Below are 26,336 nucleotides of genomic sequence, written 5' to 3' on the forward strand. Positions count from 1 at the left end.
CAAAACATGTACAACTAAAATGTAAGGAAGACCTAGGAGACACTATTGATGATGATGAATAGATACATACAGTGCATTCGAAAAGTATTCAGACCCCTTCCCTTTTTACTGATTTTGTTACATTACAGCCTTATTCTAAAATGGATTAAATATTTTTTCCCCCTCAATCTACACACAATACCCCACAATGACAAAGCGAAAACAGGTTTTTAGAACATTTTGCAAATTTCATACACTCAGAAATGTCATTCCTCTGCTGGAGGTGTAAAACACAAGAGGACATATTTGCATAATGTTATGCTCTTGTGAAGCTGGCTGAATTCTGGCAAAGAGTATGTTCTTTTAACTCAGCAGGTCTACAGATTCTCCCTTCTCCCTTTTTACTTGGAAATGTTGATACTTATCAGATAAAATTGTGTAGCCTAGCATTTATAGCACCTAAGAAATGCATTGCCATTAATTGGATGGTTGGTTATCCTCCCACAATGTCACAATGGATGGCAGAAATGTCAAGTTATGTATCACTAGATTAGATTTAGTACAAGATTAAGGGTATACTTTGCAACTTTCACAAGGTATGGATGCCTTCTATGGAATACTGTAAGACAAAAATAGTCTGTATTGACAACATGCCCACGTCAGGGGAGCTACCTCTTTAGGCAATCCCTAGCTGCTGGGCTGCTCAGTCCTGGCCCTGGGGGTCTATCGTACTGTTGGTTGTCACTCTGGCCTTGGCCTAACACCTGAAAACAATAATGAATGTTTCACTAAGATCCTAAAGCTGAGTGGGATGTGTTGGGGTGCTGCAGGGTGGCGAACGCCTAGGGGAAGGATGGGGCGATCCAGCTATATTGTATGCAAGTAAAAAGAGCTCTACGGTACTTTTAGGCATATATGAATTACAGTGCCCTCTGTACATTTTTGGGACAATTAAGCATTTTTCTTTTCAAAGTTTGAAATTAAACAATGATTATGAAGTTAAAGTACAGGCGGTCAGCTTTAATTTGAGGTTATTTTCATCCATCGGGTAAAGCGTTTAGAAATGTCAGCACTTTCTGTACATAGTCCCGTCCCCCCCAATTTAGGGAGGAAGGAAGTCTGTACAGAATAGGGTTGTTTGAGGCAATTCCAACACAACACATCACTGAGTGCCACGCATGGTGGTGGCTGCCTCATGTTATGACATTGAATGTTTCTGAAAATCTATGGCTTGAAAATCTATGGCAAGACTTGAAAATGGCTGTTTAGCAATGACCAACTTAAGAGAGCTTGAAGAGTTTGAAAAATAATAAATGTGCAAATATTGTACAATCCAGGTGTGCAAAGCGCTTAGAGAGAGACTTACCCAGAAAGACTCAGCTGTAATCACTGCTGAAGGTGATACTAACATGCATTGGTGTGAATACTTATATAAATTAAATATTTCTGTATTGAATTTTCAATAAGTTTGCAAAAATGTCACTGTCATTATGGGATATTGTGTGTAGATAGGTGAGATTTTTTATTTATTTAATCCATTTTGAATTCAGGTTGTAACACAACAAAATGTGGAATAAGTCAAGGGGTATGAATACTTTCTGATGGCACTGTATGTGTCACGACTTCCGCTGAAGTCGGTCCCTCTCCTTGTTCGGGCGGCGTTCGGCGGTTGACGTCACTGGCCTTCTAGCCATCACCGATCCACTTTTCATTTTCGATTTGTTTTGTCTTTGTCTTACACACCTGGTTTCAATTCCCCAATTAGTTGTTCATTATTTAACCCTCTGTTCCCCCACTTCTGTTTGTGAGTAATTGTTTGTATGTAGTATGGTCCGTTAATGTGGGCTCTCTTTATTGTATCGCATTTGTATATTTTGAGTAAAGTACGTTTATTTACTTATATCTGCTGTCCTGCGCCTGACTCCTCTACACCAGCTACACACAGACCACATTACAGTAAGTCTTTGCCTGACTCAAACGTTATTATTTTGCTGCTCTATCCCCAGCTAGTAACTTTGGTTCCTTGGAAGTTGTGGGAACTTACATTTTTGGATTCCCATCAGTTCTGGGAAAGAATCCATATGTTTTTGGACCGGTAAAAAGGAAACCATTTTAAATGTTCTGAGAAAATGTAGCCTAGTCTGTAAACGTACATTTTTAGATTGCAGGGAGGTTTTGAGAATGTTTTACTATGGTTCTCTGAAAGTTTTCCTATGAGGTTTTATTAACGTTCTGAGAATGGAAATTACAGGTTAAGGTAATTAAATAACGTTCTGAGAACATAAGACTTAACACCAGGCCTCCCGAGTGGCTCATTAGTCTAAGGCATTGCATCAGAGTGTTAGCTGTGCCACTAGAGATTCTGGGTTCGAGTCCAGGCTCTGTCGCAGCCGGCCATGACCAGGAGACCCATGGGGCGGCGCACAATTGGCCCAGCGTCGTCCAGGTTAGGGGATGGTTTGGCTGGCAGGGATGTCCTTGTCCCATCACGCACTAGTGACTCCTGTGGTTGGCCTGGCGCAGTGCAAGCTGACACGGTCGCCAGGTGCATGGTGTTTCCTTGGTTCGGCTGGCATCAGGGTTAAGTGGGCATTGTGTCAAGAAGCAGTGCGGCTTGGTTGGGTTGTGTTTCGGGGGACGCACGGCTCTCGACCTTAGCCTCTCCCGAGTCCATACGGGAGTTGCAGCGATGAGACAAGATTGTAACTACAAAAATTGGATACCACAAAATTGAGGAGAAAAGAGGATTTTTTTTTTAAAGAAATAAGACTTAATAACACTGCTGGCTTAGTTTGGGTTAACTGTTTTGAACTCCAAGCACAGGTAGGACACTTGAAAACAAACATTTATTTTTTATTGTGAGATTTAAACCTACGATCTTCTGCTCTCAATCCATGGAATTAGTCTACAGCGCCACAAGGATGGAGCTACCTAAGCTTTTCATTTTTGTCTATTCAAACAGACCCCATTTCAAAGGAAACTAGCACTCATTAAGATCAGGTGTGGCCAATTAGTGGGCGAAGCCAACACACCTGAACACACTTAAGATAGAGGGTAGAGTTTTGTTGATGCCGAGAACGGAATGTATATGTTTTAAAATAACATTCTTAGAATGTTCTTTGAACCTTAGTATTTTCTTGTGGGTTTTTATGGTAAGTTTTCTTAATGTGAACATGACTTTAAATAGAACCATGAGGAAACATGCAGAAAACGTTTTGCTGAAGTACTGAAATTCTCACCTAAGAAACATGATTCTCAGAACGTTATGTGCTAGCACAAAAAGTAAATCAGAGATTGGATCATCTCTAACCAATCAGAGTAGCAAAGCCAATGACACATTTTCTTTTTTTTTGGGGGGGGGGGGGGGGGGGGGGTTAGAATGGTAATTGTCGTGGTACTAAGATCCAGCCTCATTGCGGAGGAGAAATTAACATATGTGGGAGTGGTGTAGCATTTGCCGGGAGAAAGGAGTTTGGGTGGTCAGGCAATATACAGTAAGTCTACCATCTGGCTAAAAACAAACAGATTCAGTACTGGTCTGGTCTTTTTATAAAGGCACTTTGAATATGGGATTTTAGAATCTCTAAAAAGACCAGATCACTACTTCCTGGAAAAGTGTGATATCAGCAACTTTCAGTGGCCTCATTCACTCAGATGTTTCCATCCTCACACAGACAGCTGCCACTTCCCTACCAGACCAAGAGAAGTGCTGACCTGCTAATGTATCTAAAACACTGTGCATTGCATTGCTTTTCTAGGCTAGCCATGTTAGCTAGCTTTTACATGTTTATGACACTGAATATGGAAAACTGTTCATTACTACTCTCCTGCCTTACTGACAGCCAGGTCATATGACAGGGCCAGGCCTATACACCTACTGTAGTCATTTACAAGATTTGCAGGAACTGAGTCAACAGCTAAGAATAAAAGTGATTCATTTAAGTGAGGGTGGCGTGGCAATGTGATAAGAGACCCATGATGCCTTGGAACTACACAGTTAGTGAGTCAGAAGGTAGGTGCGCGCATCAACCAACACAGGTCGAAGTGTAGCCGAACATCAAATAATTTGAAATAATGAGTGCCTCTCTCCTTTAAAACAGTTACCAAGTAACACAGACCAAATGGATGGTGGGTATCCATAGACCCTGGAGATCAAATTTAATTTGTCACATACAGTGCCTTGCAAAAGTATTCACCCCCCTTGCCGTTTTTCCTATTTTGTTGCATTACAACCTGTAATTTAAATGGATTTAATTTGGATGTCATATAATGGACATAAACAAAATAGTCCAAATTGGTAAAGTGAAATTTAAAAAATAACTTTTCAAAAAATTCTACAAAATAAAAAACTGAAAATTGGTGCGTGCTATGAAGCCCCTAAATAAGATCTGGTGCAACCAATTACCTTCAGAAGTCACATAATTAATTAAATAAAGTCCACCTGTGTGCAATCTAAGTGTCACATGATCTGTCACATGATCTCAGTATATATATACACACATACATACACACACACACACACGCCTGTTCTGAAAGGCCCCAGAGTCTGCAACACCACTAAGCGGCACCATGAAGACCAAGGGGCTCAGCAAACAGGTCAGGGACAAAGTTGTGGAGAAGTACAGATCAGGGTTGGGTTATAAAAAAAAATATATCCGAAACTTTGAACATCCCACGGCACACCATTAAATCCATTACTAAAAAATGGAAAGAATATGGTACGGGATATCGGCAGGGACTGGGAAACTGGTCAGAATTGATGGAATGATGGATGGCGCTAAATACAGGGAAATTCTTGAGGGAAACCTATTTCAGTCTTCCAGAGATTTGAGACTGGGACGGAGGTTCACCTTCCAGCAGGACAATTTTATATTTTCTTTCACCTTTATTTAACCAGGTAGGCCAGTTGAGAACAAGTTCTCATTTACAACTGCGACCTGGCCAAGACCCTGTCAATGACCCTAAGCATACTACTAAAGCAACTCTTGAGTGGTTTAAGGGGAAACATTTAAATGTATTGGAATGGTCTAGTCAAAGCCCAGACCTCAATCCAATTGAGAATCTGTGGTATGACTTAAAGATTGCTGTACACCAGCGGAACCCATCCAACTTGAAGGAGATGGGATTTTTGCCCATTCTTTAAGGCAAAACTGCTCAATTGGCTAGATATGCCAAGCTTATAGAGACATATCCCAAGAGACTTGCAGCTGTAATTGCTGCAAAAGTTGGCTCTACAAAGTATTGACTTTGGAGGGGGGGTGAATAGTTATGCATTCTCAAGTTTTCCATTTTTTTGTGTTATTTCTTATTAGTTTATTTTCCTGGCACACCACACTAGGGCCCTCACCTCCTCCCTATAGGCTGCCTCGTCATTGTTGGTAATCAGGCCTACTACTGTTGTGTCGTCTGCACACTTGATGATTGAGTTGGAGGAGTGCGTGGCCACGCAGTCATGGGTGAACATGAAGTACAGGAGGGGGCTGAGCACGCATCCTTGTGGGGCAACAGTGTTGAGGATCAGCAAAGTGAAGGTGTTGTTTCCTATCTGAGTTCACAACAATCGAATGTTCTGCTTTTTAGGGGAAACGGAAAGAGGAAAGAAACGTAACTTCTTCTTTAAGAGTAGAATGTCCTCCACTCTGTCCTCCACTCGTTACCTGTATTAATGGCACCTGTTTGAACTTATCAGTATAAAATACACCTGTCCACAATCTCAAACAGTCACACTCCAAACTCTACTATGGCCAAGAGCAAAGAGCTGTCAAAGGACACCAGAAACAACATTGTAGACCTGCACCAGGCTGGGAAGACTGAATCTGCAATAGGTAAGCAGCTTGGTTTTTTAAAATTCATTAAAAATTCTACAATGTGATTTTCTGGATTTTTTTTTCTCATTTTGTCTGTCATAGTTGAAGTGTACCTATGATGAAAATTACAGGCCTCTCTCGTCTTTTTAAGTGGGAGAACTTGCACAATTGGTGGCTGACTAAATACTTTTTTGCCCCACTGTATGCATCCCACTCAAGGTACAGTACATACCACAGGATTGCCTGTCCCCCTTTATAACTCAACCACAAACCCAAAGAAACCCATCAAAGCACACTCCCCCTCCCATAGATGTACTGTCAGGATCCATGGGAAGAAAGAGGGAGAATCATACAATACATCAGGCTTCTTACACACCCAAAATATATCAAAGCTGGCCATAGAGGGAGGAGGTTAGAGTTTTTATGATCTAAAATGCAGTGTGTTCTTGAAGAATGAGAAATGTCAGTCAGAGGAAATGTATGCTTCTCATGACTCGGCTAACGTTACTCTGACCAGCAGAAGTTCACAAGGCTAGAGACAATGATGAACAGCCAAATGAAAGAGACAAGGGGAAGAAAGTAAAACATTTTTATTTTTATTTTTATCCTAGTCCTTTTTTAAGTGCAATGTTCCATTATGGCCTCTAACTCACTTTAGCAGTTCAAAAGCTCCCTTTGTGGCGAGTTAAGTCCAGAACAGACCTGTGGTTGGCCACGTTCAGAGTGACAGAATGCAGTCTCAGCCTGTCAAAATGATCTTCTTTGTACTTTAATTCACAACCAAGAGTAGGGTGACAACACGGGCACTTTACTGCTTTACAACAGGACAGGGGTTAGAAATAAAAATACAAATATGGGGTCAAAATGATGTGACAGATATACAGTTGAAGTCAGAAGTTTACATACATACAAATACATTAGTATTTGGTAGCATTGCCTTTAAAATGTTTAACTTGGGTCAAACGTTTCAGGTAGCCTTCCACAAGCTTCCCACAATAAGTTGGGTGAATTTTGGCCCATTCCTCCTGACAGAGCTGGTGTAACTGAGTCAGGTTTGTAGGCATCCTTGCTCGCATGCACTTTTTCAGTTCTGCCCACAAATCTTCTATAGGGTTGAGGTCAGGGCTTTGTGATGGCCACTCCAATACCTTGACTTTGTTGTCCTTAAATCATTTTGCCACAACTTTGGAAGTATGCTTGGGGTCATTGTCCATTTGGAAGACCCATTTGCGACCAAGCTTTAACTTCCTGACTGATGTCTTGAGATATTGCGTCAATATATCCACATAATTTCCCCCCCTCATGATACCATCTATTTTGTGAAGTGCACCAGTCCGTCCTGCAGCAAAGCACCACCACAACATAATGCTGCCACCCAAGTGCTTCACGGTTGGGATGGTGTTCTTCGGCTTGCAAGCCTCACCCTTTTTCCTCCAAACATAATGATGGTCATTATGGCCAAACAGTTTTATTTTTGTTTCATCAGACCAAAGGATATTTCTCCAAAAAGTACGATCTTTGTCCCCATGTGCAGTTGCAAACCGTAGTCAGGCTTATTTCTTCTTTTGATTTTCCCGTGATGTCAAGCAAAGAGGCACTGAGTTTGAAGGTAGGCCTTGAAATACATCCACAGGTACACCTCCAATTGACTAAAATTATGTAAATTAGTCTATCAGAAGCTTCTAAAGCCATGACATAATTTTCGGGAATTTTCCAAGCTTTTTAAAGGCATGGTCAATTTAGTGTATGTAAACTTCTGACCCACTGGAATTGTGATACAGTGAAATAATCTGTCTGTAAACAATTGTTGGAAAAATTACTTGTGTCATGCACAAAGTAGTTGTCCTAACTAGAGGTCGACCGATTATGATTTTTCAATGCCGATACCGTTTAATCGGCCGATTTAAAATATTTTTTTTTACAAAAAAATGTATTTGTAATAATGACAATTACAACAATACTGAATGAACACTTATTTTAACTTAATATATAATACATCAATAAAAATCAATTTAGCCTCAAATAAATAATGAAACATGTTCAATTTGGTTTAAATAATGCAATAACTAAGTGTTGGAGAAAAAAATAAGTGTGCCATGTAAGAAAGCTAACGTTTAAGTTCCTTGCTCAGAAGACGAGAACATATGGAAGCTGGTGGTTCCTTTTAACATGAGTCTTCAATATTCCCAGTTAAGAAGTTTTAGGTTGTAGTTATTATAGGAATTCTAGGACTATTTCCCTCTATACCATTTGTATTTCATTAACCTTTGACTATTGGATGTTCTTATAGGCACTTTAGTATTGCCAGTGTAACAGTATAGCTTCCGTCCCTCTCCTCGCTACTACCTGGGCTTGAACCAGGAACACAATGACAACAGCCACCCTCGAAGCATCGTTACCCATGCAGAGCAAGGGAAACAACCACAGGCTCAGAGCGAGTGACATTTGAAATGCTATTAGCGAGCGCTAACTAGCCAGCCATTTCACTTCGGTTACACCAGCCTCATCTCGGGAGTTGATAGGCTTGAAGTCATAAACAGTGCAATGCTTGACGCACAACGAAGAGCTGCTGGCAAAACGCACAAAAGTGCTGTTTGAATGAATGTTTACGCGCCTGCTTCTGCCTACCACTGCTCAGTCAGATACTTAGATACTTGTATGCTCAGTCAGATTATACGCAACGCAGGACACGCTAGATAATATCTAGTAATATCATCAACCATGTGTAGTTAACTAGTGATTATGATTGATTGTTTTTTATAAGATAAGTTTAATGCTAGCTAGCTATTTACCTTGGCTTACTGCATTCGCGTAACAGGCAGTCTCCTTGTGGAGTGCAACGAGAGAGAGGCAGGTCGTTATTGCGTTGGACTAGTTAACTGTAAGGTTGCAAGATTGGATCCCCCGAGCTGACAAGGTGAAAATCTGTCGTTCTGCCCCGGTCAACCTCTAGTCCTAACCGACTTGCCAAACTATAGTTTGTTAACAAGAAATTTGTGGAGTGGTTGAAAAATTGAGTTTTAATGACTCCAACATAAGTGAATGTAAACTTCCGACTTCAACTGTAGCTCTACAAGCTTAGGGGCTTGACATAACACTACCAGGCCATGCTTGTGAGAGGCGTGCCTATACCCAGCCTATGAGAGATGCATTTCCTAATAAATTATTTTTCATCTGAACACATAAGCCTGAGGCCCTTGAGGAATTTCTCCCCTGATGGACAAAAGGGGCAGCTTGGTGCCAACTCAGAGCCATGTGGAGGAATGCACAGGATCATCTGCCAATTTCATAGCAAGTTTCCCCCCTAGTTGTTGTTCTCTCCTACGCAGGTGGGGCATTCAAGCAAACAAGCATGACTTCTGACACCAAAATGCTTCACACTGGGGCACAACGGCAGGCAATGCCATCTAGGATTTGATACCAGCAACCCACCGGTTGCCAGCTCACTTCAACAGATTTTTCCAGTCAGAACCAGGGTTTGAACTGGCAACCCTTCGGTTGCTGGCTTGCCTCTCTAACTGCTAGGCTATCTGCCATCTATGATAGGGGGAACACTGGTCAGGATTTAGGGGCCACTGGGCACAGTAAAGCCAGTCTGAGTCGGGGCGCGGTTGCTTACTCATCTGTCGATCTCCGTAGCTGATAGCTTCTGCCAGGGGACTCCATCCCTGAGCGTTCTTCACCTTTACTGGTGCATTGTGGGCCAGCAGCAGATGGGCACACTCTGTGGGAAAAATAAACAAAAGGCAACAGTAATTGACTTACAGGTCATTACAGAGACAAGGCTAGTGGGAGAGAGCACTGCCTTCTTAGTTCATTGACAATTTGATGATGGTTAATCTGATTTGCGCTGCTACATAGCCCAGTGTGGGCTGACTAGAGCAGTGTTTACCCAACTCAGGGTAAGCCATCATTGTAAAATAAGAATTTGTTCTTAACTGACTTGCCTAGTTAAATACATAAATAAAAAATGTAAGTACCCCCAACAGCACACACTTTTGTTGTAGCCCCAGAATAGCACACCTAATTCAACTTGTAAACTAATCGACAAGCCCTCAATGAGGTGAATCTTTTTTTTTGTATAGGGCTACAACAAAAATATGTACTGTTGTGGGTACTTGAGGACCGGAGTTGGGAAACACTGTACTGGAGACATGGGTCAAGCATTGCAAAGAAACCAAATTAATGACCTCCAAAAACTTTAACAAGCGGGTTCTGAGTAAGCATTTCTTCATAGTCTAAAGTCAACAGTACACTATTTTTCCCACCAAACGCTTCCCATCAGCCCTTCGTTGTCATGACAAGTATTTCATTCAAACTCCACTGAGCTTCCCTATCAAAAAGACAAAAGAGGCACCGGAAGCTAATATTAATTCCAACCTGACACCATGCCCATTTCGGAACAAGCTCTAAATTAGAATTTTAACTTCTCTTCTCCAGGGAACGGTTCCAAAAATGGAAGTCTGCAATAAATAAATTGACATGGTAGAATGGCTTCACTTCAAATATAATTCACTTCAAATAATTATTGAAAAATATAACATTTTGGTCACATACACACCTCCGAAAAGGCCTCATAGGATTGTCTCTGAAATATTAGCCGTCCCAATCCAACTATTTCATTATGATTTTATAAAGGGCTTATTACACTCTCATACATTCCACTGTTAGGCTATCTATTTTCAGTGTAGCCTGCAAGTTATTTTGACTAATACAGGAGCCAAATGCTTTGTAGCTGTAAAGGACAATTAATGTTAAACTTGAACATAGATGAGAGTAATGTGAGTAAGAATGGGATGAAAATAACTGTGCTGTTAAACCACATGACCTCATGCATTCATATGGACTTACAACTTTATTAGCTTAGGATCCCTTCTGATGAGCCACACACACACATTTGGCTCTGCAATGCCAAACAACTATGAAGGCTGTAGGAAATTCAATTGTTTTTAGCTCTGGCTTGACCACAACATATCCTAAGCCAGGAAATAAACAGACATCAATTAATTTGTATTCTGATGGGACAATACAACAGCCCAAACACCCAGGTGTTGCCTGTATGTCAACAACAAGCAGCACCGCAGTGAGTGAAATACAGAGCTTCTATACTTCCTGGGATCGGCACTTTGTCAGCAACAGAGCCAAAATGGGGCCTGCTGTTTCGACTGTTAATATAAGTGACATCTCTTGAAATTGTGGCCTCCATGCAATTCTGTTTCAGCTTTGGCTAATGCCATTCATAAATTGTATTGATAGATAGAGATTCACATACAAAAGATAATTGGAATTTGTAAAAATTCCACTGAATGGAAAATATATAGTCCAGCCATTTCATGGGCAGGAACTGGGACTATCATCACTCCTTTTTGGCAACCTGTTACAATGGATGACTCTAAATCATTGAACAAAAGCCACATGGATAAATTGTTCTGTGTAGAACAATAGTGTCTTTCTTTATCCCGGGAACATGGGTCTACCAGAAAACCCTATTACCCAACTGAATGAACCTAAGTAGTATACTCTCTCATTCGAGTCCAAACTTGTTGTTCTGCCTTGTTACTCAGCCAAATGTCACAGTGAATGCACAAGACATACCTCCCTCAGTCATAGAGAATGGAAAGTTCTCCTCCTGATGCAAGGGCAGACTGGCCAACTGGCATTTCGGGCAAATGCTATAGTGATGACTCCTGAATGTAGTCTAGAAGAGGCCATCTTATTGCCTAAGGAAAATTGAAATGATACATTCAAAGTAGTTCCACAAATGGGAGGTATTAGGTACAGAGGATAGTTGGGAGCTCAGCTTCCAGCCTCAGGGAGTTGAAAAGGTTTGGAATGGGCCCTCAAATCCTTAAGAAGTTCTACAGCTGCACCATTAAGAGCATCTTGACTGGCTGCATCACCGCTTGGTATGGCAACAGCACCGTCCTGGATCGCATGGCGCTACAGAGGGTGGTGAGGACAGCCCAGTACATCACTGGAGCTGAGCTCCCTGCCATCCAGGACCTCTATATCAGGCGGTGTGAAAGGAAGGCCAGGAAAATCATTAGACAGCCACCGAAGCCATAGATTGTTTTCTCTGCTTCCGTATGGCTAGCGGTACCAGTCTATCAAGTCTGACACCATCAGGCTCCTGAACAGCTTCTATCCCCAAGCCATAAGCCAAAACCAATAGCAAACAAAATATCTACACGGACTGAGTTGACCCTAGTATTTTATTTATTTTTTGCACTCTATGCACATTCACAGGATTCTACACACACACACACACACACACACACACACACACTATCACACTGCTGTAAATCTGTTTATTACATATCCTGATGCCTTTTTGCAAATGAATATTCCAAACAAAACGGAAATATTGACATAAGTATTCACACCCTTTAGTCACGACTTTGTTGAAGCACCTTTGGCAGCGATTACAGCTTCAAGTCTTCTTGGGTGTGACCATTCAAGCTTGGCACACCTGTATTTTGGAAGTCTCCCATTCTTCTCTGCAGATCCTCTCAAGCTCTGTCAGATTGGATGGGGAGCATCGCTGCAACAGCTTTTTTCAGTCTCTCCAGAGATATTCGATCGGGTTCAATTCCGGGATCTGGCTGGGCCACTCAAGGACATTCAGAGACTTGTCCTGAGGCTACTCCTGCGTTGTGTTGGCTGTGTGCTTAGGGTTGTTGTCCTGTTGGAGAGTGAACCTTTGCCCCAGTCTAAGGGTCCTAATCGCTCTGGAGCAGGTTTTCATCAAGGATCACTCTGTACTTTGCTCATTTCATCATTCCCTTGATCCTGACGAGTCTCCAAGTCCCTACCGCTGAAAAACATCCTCACAGCATGACGCTGCCACCATCATGCTTCACTGTAGAGATGGTGCTTGGTTTCCTCCAGAACTGTCACAAGGCATACAGGCCAAAGAGTTCAATCTTGGTTTCATCAAAACAGATCATCTTATTATTCATGGTCTGAGAGTCCTTTAGGTACATTTTACTGTGGAGTGGCTTCTGTCTGGTCACTTTACCATAAAGACCTGATTGGTGGAGTGCTGCAGATATGGTTGTCCTTCTGGAAGGTTCTCCCATCTCCACAGAGGAACTCCGGAGCTCTGTTAGAGTGGCCATCAGGTTCTTGGTCACCTCCCTGACCAATGCCCTTCTTCCCCGATTGCTCAGTTTGGCCAGGCGGCCAGCTCTAGGAAGAGTCTTGGTGGTTCCAAATGTCTTCCATTTAAGAATGATGGAGGCCACCGTGTTCTTGGGGGATCTTCAATGCTGCAGACATTTTTTTGGGGTACACTTCCCCAGATTTGTGCCTCGACACAATCCTGTATTGGAACTCTACGGACAAATCCTTCTACCTCATGGCTTGGTTTTTACTCTGACAAGCACTGTCAACTGTGGGACCTAATATAGACAGGAGTGTGCTTTCCAAATCATTGTCCAATCGATTGAATTTACCACCGGTGGACTCCAATCAAGTTGTAGAAACATCTCAAGGATGATCAATGGATACAGGATGCAACTGAGCTTAATTTTGAGTCAAATAGCAAAGGGTCAATACTTACAGTACCAGTCAAAAGTTTGGACACACCTACAAATTACAGGGTTTTAATTCATTTTTACTATTTTCTACATTGTAGAAAAATACTGAAGACATCAACACTATGAAATAACACATATGGAATCATGTAGTAACCAAAAACAGTGTTAAACAAGTAAAAATATATTTGATATGTGAATCTTCAAAGTAGCCACCCTTTGCCTTGATGACAGCTTTATTTAATCAATTTTAAAATGGGCTCCTGAGTGGTGCCGTGGGAATCTCAGTGCTTTAAGCGTCACAATAGACACACTGGTTCGAATCCAGGCTATATCACAACCGGCAGTGTTGGGAGCCCAATAGGGCGGCACACATTTGGTCCAGCGTCGTCATGGTTTGGCCGGTGTAGGCCATCATTGTAAATAAGAACTGGTTCTTGACTGACTTGCTTAGTTAAATAAAGGTTAAATAAAAATTAACGTTTAAAAATAAGGCTGTAACGTAACAAAATGTGGAAAAAGTGAAGGGGTCTGAATACACTGTGTATATAAGCTCAGCAAAAAAAGAAATGCCCTCTCACTGTCAACTGCATTTATTTTCAGCAAACTTAACATGTGTAAATATTTGTATGAACATAACAAGATTCAACAACTGAGACAAACTGAACAAGTTCCACAGACATGTGACAAACAGAAACAGAATAATGTGTCCCTGAACAAAGGGGGGGGGGTCAAAATCAAAAGTAAGTCAGTATCTGGTGTGGCCACCAGCTGCATTAAGTACTGCAGTGCATCTCCTCCTCATGGACTGCACCAGATTTGCCAGTTCTTGCTGTAAGATGTAACCCCACTCTTCCACCAAGGCACCTGCAAGTTCCCGGACATTTCTGGCGGGAATGGCCCTAGCCCTCACCCTCCGATCCAACAGCTCCCAGACGTTCTCAATTGGATTGAGATCCAGGCTCTTCGCTGGCCATGGCAGAACACTGACATTCCTGTCTTGCAGGAAATCAGCCATACTGCCCGTTCTGTGAGTGGTGGCATTGTCATGCCGGAGGGTCATGTCAGGATGAGCCTGCAGGAAGGGTACCACATGAGGGAGGAGGATGTCTTCCCTGTAACACACAGTGTTGAGATTGCCTGCAATGACAACAGGCTCAGTCCGATGATGCTGTGACACACCGCCCCAGACCATGACCCTCCACCTCAAAAATCGATCCCGCTCCAGAATACAGGCCTCGATGTAACGTTCATTCCTTCGACGATAAACGTGAATCCGACCATCACCCCCGGTGAGACAAAAGTGTGACTCATCAGTACTTTTTGCCAGTCCTGTCTGGTCCAGTGACGGTGGGTTTGTGCCCAAAGGCGACATTGTTGCAGGTGATGGCTGGTGAGGACCTACCATACAACAGGCCTACAAGCCCTCAGTCCAGCCTCTCTCAGCCTATTCTCAGTCTGACCACTGATGGGGGGATTGCGTGTTCCTGGTGTAACTCGGGCAGTTGTTGTTGCCATCCTGTACCTGTCCCGCAGGTGTGATGTTCGGATGTACCGATCCTGTGCAGGTGTTGTTACATGTGGTCTGCCACTGCGAGGACGATCAGTTGTCCGTCCTGTCTCCCTGTAGAGCTGTCTTAGGCGACTCACAGTACGGACATTGCAATTTATTGCCCTGGCCACATCGCAACATGCCTAAGGCATGTTCACGCAGATGAGCAGGGACCCTGAGCATTTTTCTTTTGGTGTTTTTCAGAGTCAGTAGAAAGGCCTCTTTAGTGTCCTAAGTTTTTTAATAACTGTGACGTAAATTTTCTACCGTCTGTAAGCTGTTAGTGTCTTAACGACCGTTCCACAGGTGCATGTTCATTAATTGTTTATGGTTCATTGAACAAGCATGGGAAACAGTGTTAAAACCCTTTACAATGAAGATCTGTGAAGTCATTTGGATTTTTACGAATGATCTATGAAAGACAAGGTCCTGAAAAAGGGTTTTCTTTTTTTGCTGAAATATATATATATATATATATATATATATATATATATATATATATATGACACACATACACACACCTCTATCACTCCATAATCCCTGCACTTTGTAAATATGGAGTGGAACTGATCCTGTATATAGCTTCTTATTTTCTCATGTTCTTATTTCTATTTCTCGTTTGTTTTTGTTCTACCATATATCATTTTTTGTGCAACATTGATATTGATTACTGGATTGTTGTGTTTGGAGCTTGTAAGAAAGGCATTTCACTGTACTTGTGCACATGACATTAACTTTACTTGAAAAAATACTTAGAGAGAATATGAGTAGAAGTTCTCTCTTTCTACCTCAAACAAGTGAAAAAAGAGAAGTAAACATGTTTTAACGAGGGGAACATATTGTTTTTTTTTACCATTTTTAACCTAACTAAGGCAAGACAGTTCAGAACAAATACTTATTTTACAATTTTAGATCTAATGAAGAATAATAAAGTTTCCTATTTTATAAAATATAAAGTAAAATATAAAGTTGTGCTCCGATGATGGGGTGATGTTGAGTCACAAAAAGTCTTGCGTCCATCTCCAAACTGAAAAGCAAAAAGCTAACACGTGTCAGTGAGTGTTGCATCAGCATGATCCATTCTTATCCTCTTTGTCCAGGGCCAAGCCAGCTGATGAGGGAGTTTAATGTGTAGAGGAAACTGAGTTTGCCTGCCCGGCCGCTGTGGTCTTGGCAGCTAAGTGCATGACTAGCATCCTACTGGATGACGTAAGACAGACAGCCCTATTCCCTGATTGTGTAGTGAAAATTCTTTACATAAGCCTGAGCAAGCAAGCAGACAGGCTAGATTAGGCAGAGAACTGCAGGGCATGTCTGTCAGGCAAGGCCCTAGGAGCAGGGTTTGGCAAATAAGGGAAGAGTTCTATACTAGGGTAGGCTAATCCTACACTCTTAGAAAAAAAAAGTGCAATCTAGAACCCAAAATGGTTCTTCGGCTGTCTCTAAAGAAGAACCCTTTGAATGACTTTTTTGGGGTTCCAGGTAGAACCCAAGAGGGTTCTATGAAGAACCCTTTCCACAGACAGTTCTACGTTGTACTGAAAAAGGGTTCTACCTGGAACCAAAAAGGGTTCTCCTATGAGAACAGCTGAAGAACCGTTTCGGAACACTTTTTCTAAGTGTACTGAGTGGACCACGGCTGTATAACCTCATCAGTAAGACCAGAAGATATCTGCAGATAAGTTCTCTTATCGCGACCTCTACACTATTCAATCGTGAAAATAATTTGGTTTGACATGAATCTACTCAACAGATATTTGGGGTATGAGAATATAGGGTTTTGCTCAGCCTGAAGAAATGAGACAACTTCTAAACAAAAACAGGCCGAAGGCAGAAATGTTAGCACAAACTACAGTGCAGCATTAGCTTCTTTGCAAGCGTAGTGAGTAGGGTTGCACATTTTGGAGAATAATCAGAGGTGGAAACTTTCCGTGGGAATATGGGAATTAATGGAAATGTGAAAAATATGAATTTGAAATAATAATACCATTTAAATGTTTTTGTTTTTTGCATTGTATATATTTGAAGGAAAAATGAAACCGCACACTGCTCTTGATAGCTTATTAAAGATCAGTGATACGATCTTTAATAAGCTTACGTATCGGCCTCACAGCCTTCGTCAGAGCTTTTGTTCCACGCATCGAAAAGGGGTTGGAGGTGAAGGAAAAACAAATAAGTGCTACCAAATATAACAATATGCATTTCATAAATATTCAAATAAAGTGTGTAAATAAGACGTATTAAACACGTCTGTAAAACCACAATGAGGACATAGCAAGTTTTCATTAATTATTGGGTACATCTTACGAAAAACAGAGTCATCTTAAATAGGGACATAATTCATGTTCAAATTCACAACATAACATACATAGGCATTTCATCATTAAGTCTTTTAGGAAATAATGTCTGGAGGGTGAAAATCCAAAAACATTATATTTTACTCAGAGTGTTATTGATATCACCTTCCCTGTCTGATATCTTAACTTTCTCTATGCCACAAAATCTAAAAGGTAGAAATGTCCTGCTTTAGGTCATTCAAATGTACTGCGACTGGATAATCCCTGTCGTTTCTCCTGATTGAACTTTTATGTTCACTAATTCTCTGTTTGAGAGGATGATAGGTTTTACCGACATAGCACAGCCCACATGGACATTTAATAATGTAAATAACATGGTGGAACACGTAATAATGTCATTTATTTGTAACCATTTTCTTTTATGTGGGTGGCAGAAATATTCCCACTTCATCATATTGTTGCACTGTGCGCATCCTCTGCATGTATAACCATTTGGAAGAGGGCGTAAAAGAGCCTGGCTGATTGTCTTTTGTGGCTGGCAGTTGGCATGGACCAATTTATCGCGTGAATTGTGACCTCTCCTATACACAATAGGTGGTGGATTTTTAAATTCAGCCGGCAAAGCTGGGTCCGATGGTCAAATATACCAGAGTTCCTTGACCGCATCTCCCACTTTTCGCGAGTTCAAAGTATATGTGGTTGTGAACATTACGGGTTGTTCTTTTGCAGGTCTTTTTGTAACAGTTCATCTTGTGTTTTTCCCAATGCCAAATTAAGAGCTTCCTCCACACATTGTGGCGAATAGCCTCTTCTTAGAAACCTAATGCTCATCTCCGCTGCTTTTTCTAGGTAATCTTCTGTAATCGCCATACACAGCGCAGTCTGAAAAACTGGAATCTTGGATGTCCTCTTTTTAATGTCTCAGGGTGGAAGCTGTTTCCCTGTAATAGAGTATTTCTGTCCGTAAAACAGGGTTCCATTTAATTTCTCAATCCACATATCGAGGTAATGAACACGTTGAGTGTCACATTCAATAGTGAATTTGAGATTAGGGACAATGTCATTAAGTAGTGCCATAAAATCTGACAGCTCTTTTTCTGGTCCTTCCCATATGCAATTTTTTTTGTCAATATATCGATACCACTTCATGACTTTATTCAAAAATTGATTTTCGTTTTCATTATTAACAAAACGTTCTTCAAAAAGACCCACATAAAGGTTAGCATAACTCGGAGCGAATGTGAAGCCCATCAATGTTCCATTTGTTTGTAGGTAGTATTCATCATCACACCTAAAATAGTTATAAGTCAAAACAAATTCAGCCAGCATTAGAATAAAGGTTGTTGGTTGATATTCGTTAGTACCTCTGTCTCCCAAATAGTGAGCTAGGGCTGCCAGCCCTCCCACATGGGGAATGCTGGTATATAGATTCTCAATATCTAATGTGACCAAAATACAGTCTTCTGTTAAACCCGTTATTGGTGAAATCTTGTTTATGAAGTCTAGTCTTTTACATATGATGGCAATGCTTGCACATGAGTTTTAATAAAATAGTCTACAAAGTTCGACAACGGCTCTAGCATTGAGCCTATTCCTGCAACCACTTGGCTGCCTGGATAATTGCCTTGTATTTTAGGTTTGTGTAATTTCGGTAAAATGTACAGGCATGGACGTATGGCACATTTGCAGCAAAGATATTTCTATTCAGGTTTTGATATAAGGTGGTTTAATAGGGCTCCAGATTAGAGCATATTTACATTTGGAACACCTGTGTGGGATCAACACTCAGTTATCTATAGACACCTTCATTGCTGAGTTGTCTCTGAATTTCTTCTTTATATTTTTCATAGTCTAAAACAACCACAGCACCCCCCCTTATCTGCAGGTTTAATAACCAAGGATGAATCTTTCATTGTATATATTTACCATATCATATGGAGACAGAAACAAACCGTTTACCTTATCATAAGTAAATATAATTGCAAATGATTAAATCTTTCCAATAGAAAAGAAAATCATAAAAATGTAATTACGAATTGAACTTTAATTAAATGAGTTGACTCTTCACATGGGATGATTTCACTGAACAACAAAAGGGAATATTGAATGATCCCCAATGATCCATCACATCTCCCAAAAACGTTTTCAACATACATTTGTAAAGTGATAGTCTAGAAACTAAAGCTTTGGTTGTCTTGCTCTCAGGCTTCCATGTCTTCTCCCCGGACCTCCTTAATGTCCACTAGAGGTCGACCGACTAATCGGAATGGCCGATTAATTAGGGCCGATTTCAAGTTCATAACAATCAGAAATCGGTATTTTTGGGCACGTTTTTTATTTTTATATACCTTTATTTAACTAGGCAAGTCAGTTAAGAACACATTCTTATTTTCAATGACGGCCTAAGAATGGTGGGTTAACTGCCTTGTTCAGGGGCAGAACGACAGATTTTCATCTTGTCAGCTCGGGGGATACAATCTTGCAACCTTACAGTTAACTAGTCCAACGCTCTAACCACCTGATTACATTAATGCAGTAGAAGCCAAGGTAAGTTGCTAGCTAGCATTAAACTTATCTTATAAAAAACAAATCAATCAATCATAATTACTAGTTATAACTACACATGATTGATTATATTACTAGTTTATCTAGCGTGTCCTGCGTTGCATATAATCAATGCAACGCTGTGGGATGATTTACCAAAAGCGCATTTGCGAAAAAAGCACAATCGTTGGACGACTGTACCTAACCATAAACACCAATGCCTTTCTTAAAATCAATATACAGAAGTATATATTTTTAAACATGCATATTTAGCTAAAAGAAATCCAGGTTAGCAGGCAATATTAACCAGGTGAAATTGTGTCACTTCTCAGGGTATATCAGGGTATATGCAACCGTTTGGGCAGCCTGGCTCATTGCGAACTAATTTGCCAGAATTTTACGTAATTATGACATAACATTGAAGGTTGTGCAATGTAACAGGAATATTTAGACTTAGGGATGCCACCCGTTAGATAAAATACCGAACGGTTCCGTATTTCACTGAAATAACAAACGTTTTGTTTTCAAGTGATAGTTTCCGGATTCGACCATATTAATGACCAAAGGCTCGTATTTCTGTGTGTTATGTTATAATTACAGTGCCTTGCGAAAGTATTCGGCCCCCTTGAACTTTGCGACCTTTTGCCACATTTCAGGCTTCAAACATAAAGATATAAAACTGTATTTTTTTGTGAAGAATCAACAACAAGTGGGACACAATCATGAAGTGGAACGACATTTATTGGATATTTCAAACTTTTTTAACAAATCAAAAACTGAAAAATTGGGCGTGCAAAATTATTCAGCCCCCTTAAGTTAATACTTTGTAGCGCTACCTTTTGCTGCGATTACAGCTGTAAGTCGCTTGGGGTATGTCTATCAGTTTTGCACATCGAGAGACTGACATTTTTTCCCATTCCTCCTTGCAAAACAGCTCGAGCTCAGTGAGGTTGGATGGAGAGCATTTGTGAACAGCAGTTTTCAGTTCTTTCTACAGATTCTCGATTGGATTCAGGTCTGGACTTTGACTTGGCCATTCTAACACCTGGATATGTTTATTTTTGAACCATTCCATTGTAGATTTTGCTTTATGTTTTGGATCATTGTCTTGTTGGAAGACAAATCTCCGTCCCAGTCTCAGGCCTTTTGCAGACTCCATCAGGTTTTCTTCCAGAATGGTCCTGTATTTGGCTCCATCCATCTTCCCATCAATTTTAACCATCTTCCCTGTCCCTGCTGAAGAAAAGCAGGCCCAAACCATGATGCTGCCACCACCATGTTTGACAGTGGGGATGGTGTGTTGCTTTTACGCCAAACATAACGTTTTGCATTGTTGCCAAAAAGTTAAATTTTGGTTTCATCTGACCAGAGAACCTTCTTCCACGTTTGGTGTGTCTCCCAGGTGGCTTGTGGCAAACTTTAACCTACACTTTTTATGGATATCTTTAAGAAATGGCTTTCTTCTTGCCACTCTTCCATAAAGGCCAGATTTGTGCAATATACGACTGATTGTTGTCCTATGGACAGTCTCCCACCTCAGCTGTAGATCTCTGCAGTTCATCCAGAGTGATCATGGGTCTCTTGGCAGCATCTCTGATCAGTCTTCTCCTTGTATGAGCTGAAAGTTTAGAGGGACGGCCAGGTCTTGGTAGATTTGCAGTGGTCTGATACTCCTTCCATTTCAATATTATCGCTTGCACAGCGCTCCTTGGGATGTTTAAAGCTTGGGAAATATTTTTGTATCCAAATCCGGCTTTAAACTTCTTCACAACAGTATCTCGGACCTGCCTGGTGTGTTCCTTGTTCTTCATGATGCTCTCTGCGCTTTTAACGGACCTCTGAGACTATCACAGTGCAGGTGCAATTATACGGAGACTTGATTACACACAGGTGGATTGTATTTATCATCATTAGCCATTTAGGTCAACATTGGATCATTCAGAGATCCTCACAGTTTGCTGCACTGAAAGTAAAGGGGCTGAATAATTTTGCACGCCCAATTTTTCAGTTCATGATTTGTTAAAAAGGTTTGAAATATCCAATAAATGTCGTTCCACTTCATGATTGTGTCCCACTTGTTGTTGATTCTTCACAAAAAAATAGTTTTATATCTTTATGTTTGAAGCCTGAAATGTGGCAAAAGGTCGCAAAGTTCAAGGGGGCCGAATACTTTCGCAAGGCACTGTAAGTCTATGATTTGATAGAGCAGTCTGACTGAGAGGTGGTAGGCAGCAGCAGGCTCGTAAGCATTCATTCAAACAGCACTTTAGTGCGTTTTGCCAGCAGCTCTTCGCAAGCACAGCGCTGTTTATGACTTCAAGCCTATCAGCCTAATGGCTGGTGTAACCGATGAGAAATGGCTAGCTAGTTAGCGGGGTGCACGCTAATAGCGTTTCAAATGTCACTCGCTCTGAGACTTGGAGTGGTTGTTCCCCTTGCTCTGAAAGGGCCGCGGATTTTGTGGAGAGTTGGGTAACGCTGCTTCGAGTGTGGCTGTTGTTGATGTGTTCCTGGTTCGAGCCCAGGTAGGGGCGAGGAGAGGGACGGCAGCTATACTGTTACTCTGGCAATACTATAGTGCCTATATGAACATCCAATAGTCAAAGGTATATGAAATACAAATGGTATAGAGAGAAATAGTCCTATAAATACTATATTAACTACAACCTAAAACCTCTACCTTGGAATATTGAAGTCTCATGTTAAAAGGAACCACCAACTTTCATATGTATGAGCAAGGAACTCAAACTTTTTTTACATGGCACATATTGCACTTTAACTTCTCCAACACTTAGTTTTTGCATTATTTAAACCAAATTGAACATGTTTCATTATTCATTTGAGGCTAAATTGTTTTTTTTATTGATGTATTATATTAAGTTAAAATAAGTGTTCATTTAGTATGGTTGTAATTGTCATTATTACAAAGAAATCGGCCGATTAATCGGTATCAGCTTTTTTTGGTCCTCCAATAATCGGTATCGGCGTTGAAAAATCATAAATCGGTCAACCTCTAATGTCCACCTCTTGAACATCAGACTCTGACGCCTCATCTTCACCGTCACTTTCCAACCTGGTTGAAGACGGCTTGTTATCAGGCTCAAAAAGCCTCATATTTGCCTGGATGGCCACCAATTTTTCATCTCTTTTATTGGTCAGCCTGTTGCGTGCTTTGGTGTGTGTGTTCCCAAACATGGACCAGTTGCGCACTGAGGCGGCTGATGTTGGTGGGATTTGGAGGATGATGGAGGAAACAGGGAAAGAGCTTCAGATCCACAAAGTCCCCTCCAGCAGGTGGCTGATGAGATATGTTGGCACGACTGCCATATTGCATCTCCATTCCAAAGCCTTTGCTTGGAAGTGTACTTCACCAGACTGCCAAGAACCTTATCCTCATCCAGGCCAAGGTGGCGAGACACGGTAGTGATGACACCATAGGCCTTGTTGATCTCTGCACCAGACAGGATAGGGAGGTCCAAAATGTACGCTACAACGTATATGAGCTTCGGGCAGAAGTCTTCACACTTTTTGATGTATTTCAGAACTGCAGTTTCTTCTGCTTGGAGCAACAGTGAAGTGGGCAGGGCAGTATGGATTTATTCTCTTACATATGCAAGCACAGTCTGCACATCAGACCGGATGGCATGGTCTCCCTTAATACGTGCAATGGCTATTGCTATAGGTTTCAGGCTGCTTACCACTTTCTCTCAAAATACATAATCCAGGAGGATCCTTTTGATGGGGCTGTCCATGTCGGCAGACTGTGATATGGCCATTTCTTGGAGAGACTCCTTCCACTCCAGGAGACTGTCAAACACTATGACAATACCACCCCAACGGGTGTTGCTGGGCAGCTTCAATGTGGTGCTCTTATTCTTCTCACTTTTCTTGGTGAGGTAGATTGCTGCTATAACTTGATGAAGCTTCACATACCAAACCATTTCCTTGGCTCTCTTGTAGCGTGTATCCATTGTTTTCAGTGCCATGATGTCCTTGAGGAGCAGATTCAATGCATGAGCAGCACAGCCAATGGGTGTGCTGTGAGGGTAGGACTCCTCCACTTTAGACCAAGCAGCCTTCATGTTCGCAGCATTGTCTGTCACCAGTGCAAGTACCTTCTGTGGTCCAAGGTCATTGATGACTGCCAGCTCATCTGCAATGTAGAGACCGGTGTGTCTGTTGTCCCTTGTGTCTGTGCTCTTGTAGAATACTGGTTGAGGGGTGGAGATGATGTAGTTAATTATTCCTTGCACATGAACATTCAACCACCCATCAGAGATGATAGCAATACAGTCTGCTTTCTCTATGATTTGCTTGACCTTCACTTGAACTCTGCATCTAGCAAATGAGTAGATAAAGCATGTCTGATTGGAGGGGTGTATGCTGGGCGAAGAACATTCAGAAATCTCTTCCAATACACATTGCCTGTGAGCATCAGAGGTGAACCAGTTGCATTCACAGATCGGGAAAGACATTCATCAGCATTTCTCTGACTACGTTCCTCCATTGTGTCAAAAAAGCGTTGATTCCAGGAGGACCATGAGCTGTTGTTATCGATAAGGTGTCTGTTTCATAATTTTCACCTCAAATAGAAGTTGAGGGACTTTTGTCAGAGGTTGCTTGTTGTGAGCGCTGAGGGAACTTTATGCACTTGACCAGATGATTCTGCATCTTTGTTGCATTCTTCACATATGATTTGGCACAGAATTTGCAAATGTACAGAGCTTTTCCATCTACATTAGCTGCAGTGAAATGTCACCACACATCAGATAGTGCCCGTGGCATTTTCCTTTAAAGATTAGGAAAAAAAACAAATACAACTCCATGTACAGATATATAGTTAAGCAGTTAGATTAAACAACTCCTTTGTAAGATACATGTTTTAAAATGAAACATGTATGTCAACAGGTGAATTAACACTCAGTTAGCAGGCTCAAACAAGCTAAAACCCATGTGGTAGCAAAAACTAACTAGCAGAAATTGTTAACAAGTTAGAAATGATTTAAACACACTTTGCTGTAGGCTACTATTTACTAGTGAACAAAAAAAGCATGTATGACGTAAAAATATATTCACCCCACCCAGTATTGTAATCAAAAATTACCAGAAAGGATGTAGTCCTCAAGATCTTGAGAATCAGCTGTACATGTGATGAAAGAGTGCACTGTGCATGCAGAGGGTTGCAATTCCATTGAATTTGGGACAGTTTAACCAAAATATGCCACATGACCTAGAACTGCCCTGTGTATCCCATGAAAAAAGGTTCACTGCTATAAGCTAACTTCTTTAATGAATTTAAGCAAAATTCCCCAAATTCCGGAGTTTAACTTCCAATGGATTTACCGGAAAGTTTCCGACCCTTTGCAACCCCAGTAGTGATGGAGTTTGTTTCTTTCCAAACGCAGTGTGAGGGTGTTTCTTTCCAAACGCAGTGTGAGGGAGTTTCTTTCCAAACGCAGTGTGAGGGTGTTTCTTTCCAAACGCAGTGTGAGGGTGTTTCTTTCCAAACGCAGTGTGAGGGTGTTTCTTTCCAAACGCAGTGTGAGGGTGTTTCTTTCCAAACGCAGTGTGAGGGAGTTTCTTTCCAAACGCAGTGTGAGGGAGTTTCTTTCCAAGCGCAGTGTGAGGGAGTTTCTTTCCAAGCGCAGTGTGAGGGAGTTTCTTTCCAAACGCAGCGTGAGGGAGTTTCTTTCCAAACGCAGCGTGAGGGAGTTTCTTTCCAAACGCAGCGTGAGGGAGTTTCTTTCCAAACGCAGCGTGAGGGATTTTCTTTCCAAACGCAGTGTGATGGTGTTTCTTTCCAGGCGCAGCGTGAGGGAGTTTCTTTCCAAGCGCAGCGTGAGGGAGTTTCTTTCCAAGCGCAGTGTGATGGTGTTTCTTTCCAAGCGCAGTGTGAGGGAGTTTCTGTCCATTATCTGTCCATTGATTGAACTTCAACACACCATGAACATTTCACTTCTAATACATATCATACCAAAATACTGCCTCAAAACATAATTGATAGCCAATTAGCAACAGATTACCTCTACAGTCCAAATCCATCAAACATACAGACAGCAGCTGTGAAACTATTGATAAAAGAAAGTCTCCATCAACAATCTGGTCAGCTCAGCAGAGTGCGTGCGTGCGTACAGAGGCAGTGGGGCTCTGCCCAAAACACACCAGTGACAGGAGGGCGGAGAGGACGGGGCCGGAAAAGTTGTACTAATCTGATTGCCGCACGCTTCAGTACGTGCGTTGGCTGCAGATGGGGCACTTGTCAGAACCACCCAGGGCTGTAAATGTCAGCCCATTTCAGACTAGAGCCAGGCACATCCCCAAATGGCTTGCTCATTCACTCCCCTATGTCTTTCTTTCTCTCCATCATCTCTTACAGGAGTGAGGTTGCACCATTTATTGGTTGCACTTCTTAATAAATTAGCCTAACTAATATTTGGGCTTTCTCATCAGTCTTCTAAATACAGACTGAGCTTTACTGCTTCCTGATCCTGAGGGCCTTTCTCTGTTTTGTGAAAACTTTCCTTTTTAGTGTGCTTAAGATATGATGCACTTGCGTGTCAGATTTCACTGGCTATGGACAGGCTCAACCTGGTACCTTGGTACCAAACACGCAACTCGTTAT

At 41.5% G+C, this 26,336-nt stretch overlaps 1 protein-coding gene and 1 pseudogene across 4 annotated transcripts in view; both read right to left on the reverse strand.

Moving 5' to 3' along the window:
* LOC110497762 (ankyrin repeat domain-containing protein 13C) overlaps positions 1 to 26,336 on the reverse strand; it is a 61,928-nt gene that overhangs the window by 27,094 nt on the left and 8,498 nt on the right. For 3 of the 4 annotated variants that reach the window (XM_090197041.1, XM_090197085.1, XM_021574151.3), the window contains exon 3: positions 9,406 to 9,510. The exons of the other annotated variant lie outside the window; for it this stretch is intronic. In XM_090197041.1, the coding sequence (XP_090053167.1) occupies positions 9,406 to 9,510 (105 nt within the window). The remainder of the gene's footprint in view (positions 1 to 9,405; positions 9,511 to 26,336) is intronic. 4 annotated transcript variants of the gene reach the window in all.
* On the reverse strand, positions 22,743 to 24,334 carry LOC149985430 (uncharacterized; annotated as a pseudogene).

Source organism: Oncorhynchus mykiss, chromosome 1 (genome assembly GCF_057628025.1).
Source record: "Oncorhynchus mykiss isolate SJ-2025 chromosome 1, ASM5762802v1, whole genome shotgun sequence".
Classification (NCBI taxonomy): Eukaryota; Metazoa; Chordata; class Actinopteri; order Salmoniformes; family Salmonidae; genus Oncorhynchus; species Oncorhynchus mykiss.